Source organism: Gymnodraco acuticeps, unplaced genomic scaffold, assembly GCF_902827175.1.
Source record: "Gymnodraco acuticeps unplaced genomic scaffold, fGymAcu1.1, whole genome shotgun sequence".
Taxonomy (NCBI): Eukaryota; Metazoa; Chordata; class Actinopteri; order Perciformes; family Bathydraconidae; genus Gymnodraco; species Gymnodraco acuticeps.
The window spans coordinates 145,821-161,961 of NW_022990907.1; the positions used below are offsets into that span (position 1 = coordinate 145,821).

Sequence of the window (16,141 nt, forward strand, 5' to 3'; positions counted from 1 at the left end):
AACGGTGACAGGGAAGCTGTTGGTCACTCAGTGTGTGTGGAGCTAAGATACAGTGTTTTTAAATATCATATGATCTATAATTAAAGCCTTTAATTTGCAAATAAATATTTATGCACATTAAATACAGTCGGCTTTTATTTTTTTTACATATATTTGATCTTTTTTATAGATAGGAAAACGGACTCATAAACCACCTTTAAGTGTCTGATTTAACTTACATCATATCCATGGAGACAGCAAACGTCTCAAAGGCTCTTAATAAATGAAGAACTGGAAACGAAATAGCCTTTGAATTAATAACAAAGTGGCATGATGATAGCGATAAGAATGTAAGCTCATTTCATACATTAAATTCAAACATGTTCACTTTACAGTTCATGCGAGATTGAGTTTACTTACGAATGTTTTTAAACAATTAAATATATTGCATGAAAAATTAAATAGGCCTACACCATTTAAAAAAAACATTACAGTAATATGGCTTGATTGGTTTTTGACTGGAAGTATTTTGTAAGATTTTCTAACATTTTATTGTTTAAAAATATTGCATTAATCCATAATAAATGTATTTAACTGTTGTTTTAATTGTTTGACAAATATGTATTTACTTAATGTCCGTTTTATGTAACCGTCACGTGTTTTGTACCAAACCTTGATGCTGCAGTCTTGAAATTGATGTTGAATCTTTAACCTTTATAGGAATCTGTGGATCAAATCAACAAACACCTCTCGCAGGGAAACATGAATTCACACAGGACGAGAACGGCCTCGATTATGAAACAAAAAGCATGAAAAGTGAGAGAAGCCGCACAGAGAGAGAAGAAGAAGAAGAGCTTCCTGCTGTCCTGCAGCACAAAATCAAGCAGAAGAGAAAATCATTAGCTGTGTTGGCGCCGCAGGGTTAATGGTTCAATCAATGTCAAGCGCTGGAAATACACTTTTGAACCGGACAATCTGCCGGCTGGAGCCCGCAGACTCACACCGAGAGAGCCGGAGGAGAGAGGCGCTTTACCGCAGCGACAGCGACACCATGAGGCCGCGGGGGGAACTACATCTCGAAATCTGCAGACGGGTCAGAGAGCAATAAGTAAAGTAGTACTTCTATCTAACTACACGTCTAAATCTGCAGGGATCAGAGAGGAGGAAAAGCAGTAAGTAAAGAAGTACTTCTATCTAACTACACCTCTATATCTGCAGACAGGTGGGAGAGCAGTAAGTAAAGAAGTACTTCTATCTAACTACACCTCAGAGGGAAATATTGTACTTTTTACAGCCATAGTTACCTTTTACGTAATAAAATGCATGTGTGGTATTATGTAGTACTGTAGTAATAATAATACATTTAATTTTCATAGCGCTTTTCCCAGTGCTCAAAGACGCTTTACACAAATTCAGAAACAGCACAAAGAAACAAACTAATCTATCGAGGAAATGTCTTAAATTGGCTCCACATCGTCAAATGTCAACAGTAAAATGCTTGTTTTATAATATGATGTTGTGAAAAGAGCCAAGAACATTGAACTGGTTATTCTTCTGTACTTCAACATGACGTTTTTAATGCTTGTAATGGAGTATTATAAGACAATAGTATTGCTAATTTTAGTTAAGTAAAGTGGGAACTATTCTTTCACCACTGGTTAAGAGAAAATAAAAAGCAAGTACTGCAACTGACAAGAAACTAACATTGAGTTGAAAAAATACTATACAAGTACTATTGAAAAATGTACAATATAACAGGATTCGGGTGTGGCTATTTCCTGGAGCTACTTACCCACTTTACTGACTGGAAAATAAAAAACGATGGACATTTTTCGGGTAAATAAATCAATAAATGGTTGGTATATCAATACAACCAGGGTGCATACACTTTTTCACCAATGATTTTCAATGACTTCTCAAGGACCGTTACCTAATTTTCCATGACCAAAAAAATGACTCTTTCTCAGCGGTACCACTGAAAATGGTTTATTTTAACATGGAACAGGAAAATAAGGTTTGAAACATGTTGTGCCGATCTAAAACAAATCAAATAGACTACTACTAACCCTAACCCAACTAAAATCTCTCACCAGCAAAATACCTCGTCAGTTAAATACTATTTTACGTTTCATTACTTTACGATACAGTATTTATTCTCATTATACTATTTCGGCGATTAGATGAAATATAAATTATATTTGATGCAACTTTAGTTACATTTCCATGACTTTTCCAAAACTTTGGGAAAAATATTGTTTTCCATAACTCTTTTCCAGGGCCTGGAATTAGCATTTTGAATTTCCATGACTTTTCCAGGGTTTTAATGACCGTAAGAAGAACCCTGTACAACAAGTGAGATGTGGAAAAACAACCAGGAAGTTGACTGTGAAATGTGGAAATATTTAATGACATTCATTTAGCTGACGCTTTTTATTAAAAACATCCAGTGCAATTTAATCAAAGTAATGAGTTTGATTAAATATTTCTTATAAAATCTTCGGCAGTAATCAGTACAACGATTATTACTGAAAACAGAAATATAAAGAGATTATATTTGAAACCCTGAGAATAAACAACGCTTGCTAATCAATGACGGAGTGACGTCACATGTTTACGATGTTTACGATTCATCTCTGAATGACTCTCAGAAAAATCACTTCACTTGGCTTTAATTTCCCGTAAAGTGAATGAAGTGCTTGAACTCCTGATTTCCCTCCGACGTCTTAATCTGACTCATTATTTTTAATGATTGACTTATTGATCCGACTCAAAGCGGCAGACGATGTTTGGATTTGTTGCTCATTAATAAATAAATGGGAGTTTGTTTCCAGAATCATCGACGTCATCTTTTAGGATGGAGCACTTTTTTATGCTCCTAAATGTGACAAATTAGTTTGAGTTGATTTGCTGTCTGTTCACATTACTCTCCAGATAAAGTCACTTCAAAGTATTTTAAATTAAACACACACAAGCAGAGGAGAACATCCGTCTGTTTCAAAAACCTGGATGGTTTCAAAAACACTTTGAGATGAAGCTAATACATTGCAGATAGATCGCCGTCTAGTTCTTGTCTCTTAATTATAAACTAATTTGTTGTTTTGAATGAATTACGAGTGTTTTTCAAGATTGACAAATGATGGTGACCAAGCAGGTGTCGTTTATTGACACTGTGGGAACGTGGCTCTTCTTAAGTGCAACTCTTTTAAAAGAAAGAAGTTGTAAAATGTACAGAAAGGCCAATTTACTAGCTTTTTCAGGAGCGTTCAAATGCATCTTTTGGCGTTCCTTAGTCGAAGGAACAACATTAGGCCCTTTCACACCGCAGTACTTTTCCCACTTTAGTTCCGATGTAGTTCCGAAATGTTGCGTTCACACCAAAAAAATCCGGAACTTAGTTCAGGAGAACCTGTTTACCCCCTTTTCAGTCCCTGCTAGAGAGCAGGTAAAAAAAAAGGTTCCTATTTCTGATTGGCTGGGCGGATTGCAAACCATCCATCTTCTCCCGCTTATCCGTGGTCGGGTCGCGGGGGTAGCAGTTCCAGCAGAGGGCCCCAAACGTTCCTCTCCCCTCATCAACCAGCTCTGACTGGGGGATCCCAAGGTGCTCCCAGGCCAGCGAAGAGATATAATCCCTCCACCTGGTCCTAGGTCTACCCCTTGGTCTCCTCCCAGCTGGACGTGCCTGGAACACCTCCCTAGGGAGGCGCCCAGGTGGCATCCTAACTAGGTGCCCGAACCACCTCAACTGTCTACTTTCGACGCGAAGGAGGAGCGGCTCAACTCCGAGTCCCTCCCGGATGACTGAACTTCTCACCTTATCCCTAAGGGAGACACCAGCCACCCTGCGGAAAAAAAACCATCTCGGCCGTTTGTATCGGCGATCTCGTTCTTTCGGTCATGAAACTGCAAATGAATTGCAAACCACGCCCCGTAAAACTCCCAAGAAAGTTTTGTGAAGCCGCCATTTTATTATCCTCGCATTAGCATTATGAAAACATGGGAGCGGTGGAGATGAGGAGGTGTCGGCGTTCTGGCGATTTACTCGGAAGGCTTCAGTAGAAGCTGCTGGGAATCCCAGCAGCTTCTACTGAAGCCTTCTCCAACTCCGGGGACTTCCGGCCGGGGACTTCGTGGCAGTATAAGCCGGGAAGTTGTTTGCCAGTAAACCCAAAGCAGAAGAAGAAGAAGTGACGTCAGCGGCTTCATTTGCCTAATCCTCCCTCAGGGACTTATTCCGGTGTGAACGCGATCTGTACTTAGTTCATGAGAACTAAAGAGTTCTGATGAACCTTTGTGGGAAAAGTACTGCGGTGTGAAAGCGCCTATTAATCTGGGAAGAAGTGAGCAATTGACTTTGAGTTAAGATATAATATGTTAAAATGCTTTCTTCTTGACTTCTGAGCTTTCAAGTGCATCTCTTGGTCTTCCTTTAGTGGAAGGAACTTCACAAACCTACTTTCTACGGGACTCTTCCAGGGTACGCTCAACTGAGTTCATTTATTATAACTTTATTATCATTAGTTTGGAGGTTTCTCTCTTTTTCTGTGAGGCACTTCAATCGGAAATAACTTTTAAAGTACAAACACTTCTACTTGGCATCCATCAAGGCTTTTATAATTTCAATATCAAAGTCTTTGTCACCTGCACTGTCACCTGAGTCAATATAAAGTTCTACTTCTTAGTGAAAAACTTCCTGAAGACGCTCTTCTTGGACTTGTCTCTGCTCGTGTTGTCCTCTGTCAGCCGGGGGGTCACAGGCAGGGTTTGATGACTGTCTTTATCTATAGTGGGGAAACAAATAGAAGAGACATGAAGAAGAGGGGACACATGTTGATGTAGAAGAGACATGAAGAAGAGGGGACACATGTTGATGTAGAAGAGACATGAAGAAGAGGGGACACATGTTGATGTAGAAGAGACATGAAGAAGAGGGAACACATGTTGATGTAGAAGAGACATGAAGAAGAGGGGACACATGTTGATGTAGAAGAGACATGAAGAAGAGGGGACACATGTTGATGTAGAAGAGACATGAAGAAGAGGGGACACATGTTGATGTAGAAGAGACATGAAGAAGAGGGGACACATGTTGATGTAGAAGAGACATGGAGAAGAGGGGACACATGTTGATGTAGAAGAGACATGAAGAAGAAGGGACACATGTTGATGTAGAAGAGACATGTGAAGAGGGGACACATGTTGATGTAGAAGAGACATGGAGAAGAGGGGACACATGTTGATGTAGAAGAGACATGAAGAAGAGGGGACACATGTTGATGTAGAAGAGACATGAAGAAGAGGGGACACATGTTGATGTAGAAGAGACATGAAGAAGAGGGGACACATGTTGATGTAGAAGAGACATGAAGAAGATGGGGACACATGTTGATGTAGAAGAGACATGAAGAAGAGGGGACACATGTTGATGTAGAAGAGACATGAAGAAGAGGGGACACATGTTGATGTAGAAGAGACATGAAGAAGAGGGGACACATGTTGATGTAGAAGAGACATGAAGAAGAGGGGACACATGTTGATGTAGAGGAGACATGAAGAAGAGGGGACACATGTTGATGTAGAAGAGACATGAAGAAGAGGGGACACATGTTGATGTAGAAGAGACATGAAGAAGAGGGGACACATGTTGATGTAGAAGAGACATGGAGAAGAGGGGACACATGTTGATGTAGAAGAGACATGAAGAAGAGGGGACACATGTTGATGTAGAAGAGACATGGAGAAGAGGGGACACATGTTGATGTAGAAGAGACATGAAGAAGAGGGGACACATGTTGATGTAGAAGAGACATGAAGAAGAGGGGACACATGTTGATGTAGAAGAGACATGGAGAAGAGGGGACACATGTTGATGTAGAAGAGACATGAAGAAGAGGGGACACATGTTGATGTAGAAGAGACATGAAGAAGAGGGGACACATGTTGATGTAGAAGAGACATGAAGAAGAGGGGACACATGTTGATGTAGAAGAGACATGGAGAAGAGGGGACACATGTTGATGTAGAAGAGACATGAAGAAGAGGGGACACATGTTGATGTAGAAGAGACATGGAGAAGAGGGGACACATGTTGATGGAGAAGAGGGGACACATGTTGATGTAGAAGAGACATGGAGAAGAGGGGACACATGTTGATGTAGAAGAGACATGGAGAAGAGACGACACATGTTGATGTAGAAGAGACATGAAGAAGAGGGGACACATGTTGATGTAGAAGAGACATGGAGAAGAGGGGACACATGTTGATGTAGAAGAGACATGAAGAAGAGGGGACACATGTTGATGTAGAAGAGACATGGAGAAGAGGGGACACATGTTGATGTAGAAGAGACATGGAGAAGAGGGGACACATGTTGATGTAAAAGAGACAGGAAGAAGAGGGGACATATGTTGATGTAGAAGAGACATGGAGAAGAGGGGACACATGTTGATGTAAAAGAGACATGGAGAAGAGGGGACACATGTTGATGTAGAAGAGACATGGAGAAGAGACGACACATGTTGATGTAGAAGAGACATGGAGAAGAGACGACACATGTTGATGTAGAAGAGACATGGAGAAGAGACGACACATGTTGATGTAGAAGAGACATGAAGAAGAGGGGACACATGTTGATGTAGAAGAGACATGAAGAAGAGGGGACACATGTTGATGTAAAAGAGACAGGAAGAAGAGGGGACATATGTTGATGTAGAAGAGACATGGAGAAGAGGGGACACATGTTGATGTAAAAGAGACAGGAAGAAGAGGGGACATATGTTGATGTAGAAGAGACATGAAGAAGAGGGGACACATGTTGATGTAGAAGAGACAGGAAGAAGAGGGGACACATGTTGACGTAGAGAGACATGAAGAAGAGGGGACACATGTTGATGTAGAAGAGACATGAGGAAGAGGGGACACATGTTGATGTAGAAGAGACATGAAGAAGAGGGGACACATGTTGATGTAGAAGAGACATGGAGAAGAGGGGACACATGTTGATGTAGAAGAGACATGGAGAAGAGGGGACACATGTTGATGTAAAAGAGACATGAAGAAGAGGGGACACATGTTGATGTAGAAGAGACATGGAGAAGAGGGGACACATGTTGATGTAGAAGAGACATGGAGAAGAGGGGACACATGTTGATGTAGAAGAGACATGAAGAAGAGGGGACACATGTTGATGTAAAAGAGACAGGAAGAAGAGGGGACACATGTTGATGTAGAAGAGACATGGAGAAGAGGGGACACATGTTGATGTAGAAGAGACATGGAGAAGAGGGGACACATGTTGATGTAGAAGAGACATGAAGAAGAGGGGACACATGTTGATGTAAAAGAGACATGAAGAAGAGGGGACACATGTTGATGTAGAAGAGACATGAAGAAGAGACGACACATGTTGATGGAGAAGAGGGGACACATGTTGATGTAGAAGAGACATGAAGAAGAGGGGACACATGTTGATGTAGAAGAGACATGGAGAAGAGGGGACACATGTTGATGTAAAAGAGACATGAAGAAGAGGGGACACATGTTGATGTAGAAGAGACATGAAGAAGAGGGGACACATGTTGATGTAGAAGAGACATGAAGAAGAGGGGACACATGTTGACGTAGAGAGACATGAAGAAGAGGGGACACATGTTGATGTAGAAGAGACATGGAGAAGAGGGGACACATGTTGATGTAAAAGAGACATGAAGAAGAGGGGACACATGTTGATGTAGAAGAGACATGAAGAAGAGGGGACACATGTTGATGTAGAAGAGACATGGAGAAGAGGGGACACATGTTGATGGAGAAGAGACATGAAGAAGAGGGGACACATGTTGATGTAGAAGAGACATGAAGAAGAGGGGACACATGTTGATGAAGAAGAGACATGAAGAATAGGGGACACATGTTGATGTAGAAGAGACATGAAGAAGAGGGGACACATGTTGATGTAGAAGAGACATGAGGAAGAGGGGACACATGTTGATGTAAAAGAGACAGGAAGAAGAAGGGACATATGTTGATGTAGAAGAGACATGGAGAAGAGGGGACACATGTTGATGGAGAAGAGGGGACACATGTTGATGTAGAAGAGACATGAAGAAGAGGGGACACATGTTGATGTAGAAGAGACATGAAGAAGAGGGGACACGTGTTGATGTAGAAGAGACATGAAGAAGAGGGGACACATGTTGATGTAGAAGAGACATGAAGAAGAGGGGACACGTGTTTATGTAGAAGAGACATGAAGAAGAGGGGACACATGTTGATGGAGAAGAGGGGACACATGTTGATGTAGAAGAGACATGAAGAAGAGGGGACACATGTTGATGTAGAAGAGACATGAAGAAGAGGGGACACATGTTGATGTAGAAGAGACATGAAGAAGAGGGGACACATGTTGATGTAGAAGAGACATGAAGAAGAGGGGACACATGTTGATGTAGAAGAGACATGGAGAAGAGGGGACACATGTTGATGTAGAAGAGACATGAAGAAGAGGGGACACATGTTCATGTAGAAGAGACATGAAGAAGAGGGGACACATGTTCATGTAGAAGAGACATGAAGAAGAGGGGACACATGTTCATGTAGAAGAGACATGAGAAAGTGGATTTTGCACAATAGGTGACCTTTCATGATAACGGGTCGTTAGACAGCAGGTGTGTGGCCTCACCTGTCCTGGCCTCCCCTTCCTCGGGGTAGCGGTGTTTGTCGTAGTAAATGTGGGGGGGTTTGGGAGGAGGTTGGCTCTCCGTGGACGATTGTCTCTCCAGGCTCTCAGCTCTTATGTCCAGATGTTTGTTCGAAGACGAATCCTCCTGAGCGTCTGCTAACTTCTCCAAACTCAGGTTGACTGAAGAGGCTCTTCTGAAAAACAAAAGTTATTAAAAGGTGTTTCCTTGGACCCAAAACGTTTTAGCTAGGGAGGTAACGTTATCGAATACAGCTCAGTTCTGTTCTTGTTCCGTTCTGCTTGGTTCAACTTGTGATTAAAATGCGAACCACTTTGTTTTTCCACGGCACAGAGCCTCAGGAGCCACGTCAGTACGCCACCGTTTAATATTCTCAGCGAAAAAGGCGTAAATATCAGTCGCAAAAACAACAATGGCAGATTGCATCGGCTGCTCAAGTCACTTTGCAATCTGCTTCTGTGTTCTCGTCACCGGCTTGAGCTTCAATCTCAGAATCCATGTATTTGTGATCCTCTCAAAAAAGGAAGTAGTCATCACATGCAGAGTAGCTTATCAAAATTATTTCTCAAAATCTCAAAATTCTGACTTTTCTCAAAATCTGAAAGTAGTCATCACATACAGAGCATCAACTAGTTCCTGAACAGTGTCCTTCACATGCTGATATCAAGAGAGGGAATTACACAGTCACAAGATGGAGGAATAGAAAGCAGTCTTCAATGTTTACTTCAGATTAGCTCCACGTCAGAAATGAGCATGCTTGATGTCTCTCTCCATAGAGGCTGAATCATCATGTTAATCACATAGCTATCATCTGCCTCAAACAGTCCTGATGCTCTTCTAGGTAATCACACATCCTGTCATGTTCACAGCTACAGTTGGAATACCTTTGTCATCAAGTTACTCTCATGTTGGAGGAGGACATTCAGGATTTTCCCAACATTCTGTAACAAATGTCTACTCTTCGCCGTACACGACAAGAACTGTTGTTGCTAGGAATCGTTTTTCGTGTCCAAGAGCAGGGGCGGACTGGGGGGAAAAAGTGGCCCGGGGATTAATTGACAGACACTTAATGTGCGGCATGTATCGGCCGGCCGGCGACGAAAGTATGTTACTTGACAAAAAACCCTATGCATTTAATGTTATTTTGGACCATTATTCATACAGTAATCACATTACCTGAGCAGCCCTTGAGTTGCCTGGAGCAAAAATAGTTACAGCATATATTTAGTGATTTTAATGTTAACAGGTCATTGATGCAATAACATCTGGACCCAATTTGCCTGACTTGACGCATGGAATAAAACATGGAAGCATCCTCAATGTGGGTGGGACAATTTGACAGGGGGTGTGGGCAGGTGGTGGACCTCACCTCCTCTAGGGGGGTCCGGGGGCATGCATGATTTATTTTTAAGTGTTGAAGTTAAAAGCATCAATCTGGTGCACGTTGAGAGCAAAATTAGGGACTAAATCTATAGATACATCTCTCAACACCCACATGAAACAGAACTGTAAACAGATTTACTTTTTATTTGAACAGCAAGTGGAGGCAAAAGTGACTGCACCCAAAATATAAACCTGCTAGCTAACTAGCCTACACTCAGTAACAGAATGTGGGCGACACGTTCTTCTCCACAGCCGCGCGACCTCTGAGTCAGACGTCACTTCCCCCTTTTCTATCCTACGGGTGCAGCCACTCCCCCTGAACCCCGTTTCCCTGCCAACCCCCCCCCCTCCCCTATGCAAGCCCCTCCCCCTGAACCCAGGGCTCGCTACAATACTGTATACTGTATACACAACCGGAACACTTAAAAAGGTGGGCCGATAGGATTTAGGCAACTCCCAGTATTCCCAATGGCCAGTCCGCCCCTGTCCAAGAGCCATGCCAAGTTGAACCAATTAGCCACGTCTCTCTGGAGAAGAGTATGAAATTAGACAACTGTGGCTGTGAGGTAGTGCAGGCGTCTTTCAATCCGAAGGTTATGAGTTCAATCCCAAGTCGATTTATCCACAAATACTTAACCTCTAGTTAATGACGGTGTCTGAATATCAGCTTCCATGAACAAGTGGCACCTTGCATGGCAGCCCTGGCCTCTGTATGAATTGAAGTCAGGATAAAGTGCTTTATAAATGCAGTCCATTTACCATTAGTCCTTCTTGCAAATCAATCTAGCTTTGTACGTTTAATAGCAACACCATACTGTGCCTAATCGATATAATCACAAGTTATACCAACTGCGATCCAAGCTAGTTTCGGCAGAGCTAGAACAAAAAAGGGGAAATTAGTTATTAGCTTAAACTCCATGTTTAGTTCTGACTCTGGGGACAGAAAGCTGACCAGTCCCTGAAGACCTGAGAGATCTGGATGGTTCATAATTTAGCAGGAGGTCAGAAATGTATTTTGGGCCTAAACCATTCAGTGTTTATAAACCAGCAGCAGTATTTAGAAATCTATTATTTGACACACAGGAAGCCAGTGTAAAGACTTCAGAACAGGAGTGATGTGATCCACTTTCTTAGTGTTAGTGAGGACTCGAGCAGCGGCGTTCTGAATCAGCTGCAGCTTCCTAATAGATGTTTTAGTGAGACCTGTGAAGACACCATTGCAGTAGTCGAGTCTACTGAAGATAAAAGCATGGACAAGTTTTTCCAGATCCTGCTGTGACATTAGTCTTTTAATCCTAGATATGTTCTTTAGGTGATAGTAGGCTGATTTAGTAACTGTTTTAATGTGACTGTTGAAACTCAGGTCAGAGTCCATGACTACACCTAGACTTCTGGCTTTATCTGTTGTTTTGAACATTGCAGACTGAAGCTCAGCGCTAACTTTTAAACGTTCTGCCTTGGCTCTTAGTCTGATATCTACTCAGAATGTGTCTCTCCTCCTGATATAAGACACAATAACTTCAGAAGTGACACTGCAGTGAGATATAGGCTCTTGTTTTTAGACAATGCATCATCTTGTTCAGTCAAAACATCTTATTTTGAGTTGTATCTCAAATGAAACACATATTTTTTGATATATTTATTAGAAAATCACCAACTAACATAAAAAAAACTTTTATTAACGATTATTTTGTAACACAAAATGTCCTGATTCTGGTCTAATATAGTTCAAAATGAATTTTCTTCCAGCTGATTACAAGATCTGATTTATCTAAATATCCCATCTTCAAGGAATCTTAGCAAGCGACATTTCACTTGTTCTATTAGCAGATTTTTGGACTTATTTCAAGTGGAAACAGCTGGTTTTCATTATTCTTTTAACTTGATTTTGGGGCAGCATTCTTTCCAGTGTAACACACTGTGTCGATGCTCCTAACTCCTGCTAAAACTCCCCTGCTGAAGTCAAATTATGAATGTATTTTAAGGTTTCTTTAGTCAAGTTGCCTGTGCAGCATTTCTCTCTCCATGCTGCAAACTAAACCAGATGCATTTCCTGAAAGCTGGAATGGCACGGCGTGTTTTAACACCATTGTGTGCCCGCTGGATGTGATTCTCCATGTCAATGTATCTCATTAAAAGGGAAAGAAATCCCTGCTGGCAGCAATGAAAGAATTTCTTTGGCCTCTCACCCACACGATGTCCCCACAGAGCGAACAGTGTGAACAGGTGAGATGTGAAAGGCAAATTACCTGACGCAGTTTGAAGGAAAGCATTTCACTCTGAGACTCCATCAAACACTTCAGACTGACGTGTGATCGGCGTGACTCCAAAACTAGTCACGCCATGCTTTTGTGTCCGTGTTCATTTCAGAGAATAGTTATGAGATGTGAAATTAATATAAAAAGAGATTGATTTAATCAAAGCAAGAGTGAAATAATAAACAACATATTGGATGAATTAAACCTCAATGCTTTTAAAATACTGAGCAAAATCACATTGTAGAATCCAAGAAATCAAATACCTAAATTGGCAGTGAAGCTTTGTGGAATAACATAGATGTACACCTGAACATCAGCAGGAGAGGACTCTTTAAAGTAGATTCACTACATACTGATATACACCTGAACATCAGCAGGAGAGGACTCTTTAAAGTAGAGACACTACATACTGATATACACCTGAACATCAGCAGGAGAGGACTCTTTAAAGTAGAGACACTACATACTGATATACACCTGAACATCAGCAGGAGAGGACTCTTTAAAGTAGAGACACTACGTACTGATGTACACCTGAACATCAGCAGGAGAGGACTCTTTAAAGTAGAGACACTACATACTGATATACACCTGAACATCAGCAGGAGAGGACTCTTTAAAGTAGAGACACTACATACTGATATACACCTGAACATCAGCAGGAGAGGACTCTTTAAAGTAGAGACACTACATACTGATATACACCTGAACATCAGCAGGAGAGGACTCTTTAAAGTAGAGACACTACATACTGATATACACCTGAACATCAGCAGGAGAGGACTCTTTAAGTAGAGACACTACATACTGATATACACCTGAACATCAGCAGGAGAGGACTCTTTAAAGTAGAGACACTACATACTGATATACACCTGAACATCAGCAGGAGAGGACTCTTTAAAGTAGAGACACTACATACTGATATACACCTGAACATCAGCAGGAGAGGACTCTTTAAAGTAGAGACACTACATACTGATATACACCTGAACATCAGCAGGAGAGGACTCTTTAAAGTAGAGACACTACATACTGATATACACCTGAACATCAGCAGGAGAGGACTCTTTAAAGTAGAGACACTACATACTGATATACACCTGAACATCAGCAGGAGAGGACTCTTTAAAGTAGAGACACTACATACTGATATACACCTGAACATCAGCAGGAGAGGACTCTTTAAAGTAGAGACACTACATACTGATATACACCTGAACATCAGCAGGAGAGGACTCTTTAAAGTAGAGACACTACATACTGATATACACCTGAACATCAGCAGGAGAGGACTCTTTAAAGTAGAGACACTACATACTGATATACACCTGAACATCAGCAGGAGAGGACTCTTTAAAGTAGAGACACTACATACTGATATACACCTGAACATCAGCAGGAGAGGACTCTTTAAAGTAGAGACACTACATACTGATGATACACCTGAACATCAGCAGGAGAGGACTCTTTAAAGTAGAGACACTACATACTGATATACACCTGAACATCAGCAGGAGAGGACTCTTTAAAGTAGAGACACTACATACTGATATACACCTGAACATCAGCAGGAGAGGACTCTTTAAAGTAGAGACACTACATACTGATATACACCTGAACATCAGCAGGAGAGGACTCTTTAAAGTAGAGACACTACATACTGATATACACCTGAACATCAGCAGGAGAGGACTCTTTAAAGTAGAGACACTACATACTGATATACACCTGAACATCAGCAGGAGAGGACTCTTTAAAGTAGAGACACTACATACTGATATACACCTGAACATCAGCAGGAGAGGACTCTTTAAAGTAGAGACACTACGTACTGATATACACCTGAACATCAGCAGGAGAGGACTCTTTAAAGTAGAGACACTACATACTGATATACACCTGAACATCAGCAGGAGAGGACTCTTTAAAGTAGAGACACTACATACTGATATACACCTGAACATCAGCAGGAGAGGACTCTTTAAAGTTAGAGACACTACATACTGATATACACCTGAACATCAGCAGGAGAGGACTCTTAAAGTAGAGACACTACATACTGATATACACCTGAACATCAGCAGGAGAGGACTCTTTAAAGTAGAGACACTACATACTGATATACACCTGAACATCAGCAGGAGAGGACTCTTTAAAGTAGAGACACTACATACTGATATACACCTGAAACTTCAGCAGCAGAGGACTCTTTAAAGTAGAGACACTACATACTGATATACACCTGAACATCAGCAGGAGAGGACTCTTTAAAGTAGAGACACTACATACTGATATACACCTGAACATCAGCAGGAGAGGACTCTTTAAAGTAGAGACACTACATACTGATATACACCTGAACATCAGCAGGAGAGGACTCTTTAAAGTAGATACACTACATACTGATATACACCTGAACATCAGCAGGAGAGGACTCTTTAAAGTAGAGACACTACATACTGATATACACCTGAACATCAGCAGGAGAGGACTCTTTAAAGTAGAGACACTACATACTGATATACACCTGAACATCAGCAGGAGAGGACTCTTTAAAGTAGAGACACTACATACTGATATACACCTGAACATCAGCAGGAGAGGACTCTTTAAAGTAGAGACACTACATACTGATATACACCTGAACATCAGCAGGAGAGGACTCTTTAAAGTAGAGACACTACACTACTGATATACACCTGAACATCAGCAGGAGAGGACTCTTTAAAGTAGAGACACTACATACTGATATACACCTGAACATCAGCAGGAGAGGACTCTTTAAAGTAGAGACACTACATACTGATATACACCTGAACATCATCAGGAGAGGACTCTTTAAAGTAGAGACACTACATACTGATATACACCTGAACATCAGCAGGAGAGGACTCTTTAAAGTAGAGACACTACATACTGATATACACCTGAACATTCAGCAGGAGAGGACTCTTTAAAGTAGAGACACTACATACTGATATACACCTGAACATCAGCAGGAGAGGACCTCTTTAAAGTAGAGACACTACATACTGATATACACCTGAACATCAGCAGAGAGGACCTCTTTAAAGTAGAGACACTACATACGGATATACAACCTGAACATCAGCAGGGAGGACTCTTTAAAGTAGAGACACTACATACTGATATACACCTGAACCTCAGCAGGAGAGGACTCTTTAAAGTAGAGACACTACATACTGATATACACCTGAACATCAGCAGGAGAGGACTCTTTAAAGTAGAGACACTACGTACTGATGTACACCTGAACATCAGCAGAGAGGACTCTTTAAAGTAGAGACACTACATACTGATGTACACCTGAACATCAGCAGGAGAGGACTCTTTTAAAGTAGAGACACTACGTACTGATATACACCTGAACATCAGCAGGAGAGGACTCTTTAAAGTAGAGACACTACATACTGATATACACCTGAACATCAGCAGGAGAGGACTCTTTAAAGTAGAGACACTACATACTGATATACACCTGAACATCAGCAGGAGAGGACTCTTTAAAAGTAGAGACACTACAGTACTGATATACACCTGAACATCAGCAGGAGAGGACTCTTTAAAGTAGAGACACTACATACTGATATACACCTGAACATCAGCAGGAGAGGACTCTTTAAAGTAGAGACACTACATACTGATATACACCTGAACATCAGCAGGAGAGGACTCTTTAAAGTAGAGACACTACATACTGATATACACCTGAACATCAGCAGGAGAGGACTCTTTAAAGTAGAGACACTACGTACTGATATACACCTGAACATCAGCAGGAGAGGACTCTTTAAAGTAGA

General features: G+C 41.3%; 1 protein-coding gene across 1 annotated transcript in view; it reads right to left on the bottom strand.

Annotated features, from left to right (window-relative positions):
* Nucleotides 1-4,482: 4,482 nt before the first annotated feature.
* The window catches only part of sptbn5 (spectrin, beta, non-erythrocytic 5), a 138,417-nt gene continuing 126,758 nt past the window's right edge, over nt 4,483-16,141 (bottom strand). Inside the window, exons 80-81 of the mRNA XM_034233828.1 lie at nt 8,658-8,851; nt 4,483-4,760 (exon numbers count right to left, since the gene is read on the bottom strand). Of these exons, the coding sequence (XP_034089719.1) occupies nt 4,651-4,760; nt 8,658-8,851 (304 nt within the window). The 3' untranslated portion in view covers nt 4,483-4,650. The remainder of the gene's footprint in view (nt 4,761-8,657; nt 8,852-16,141) is intronic.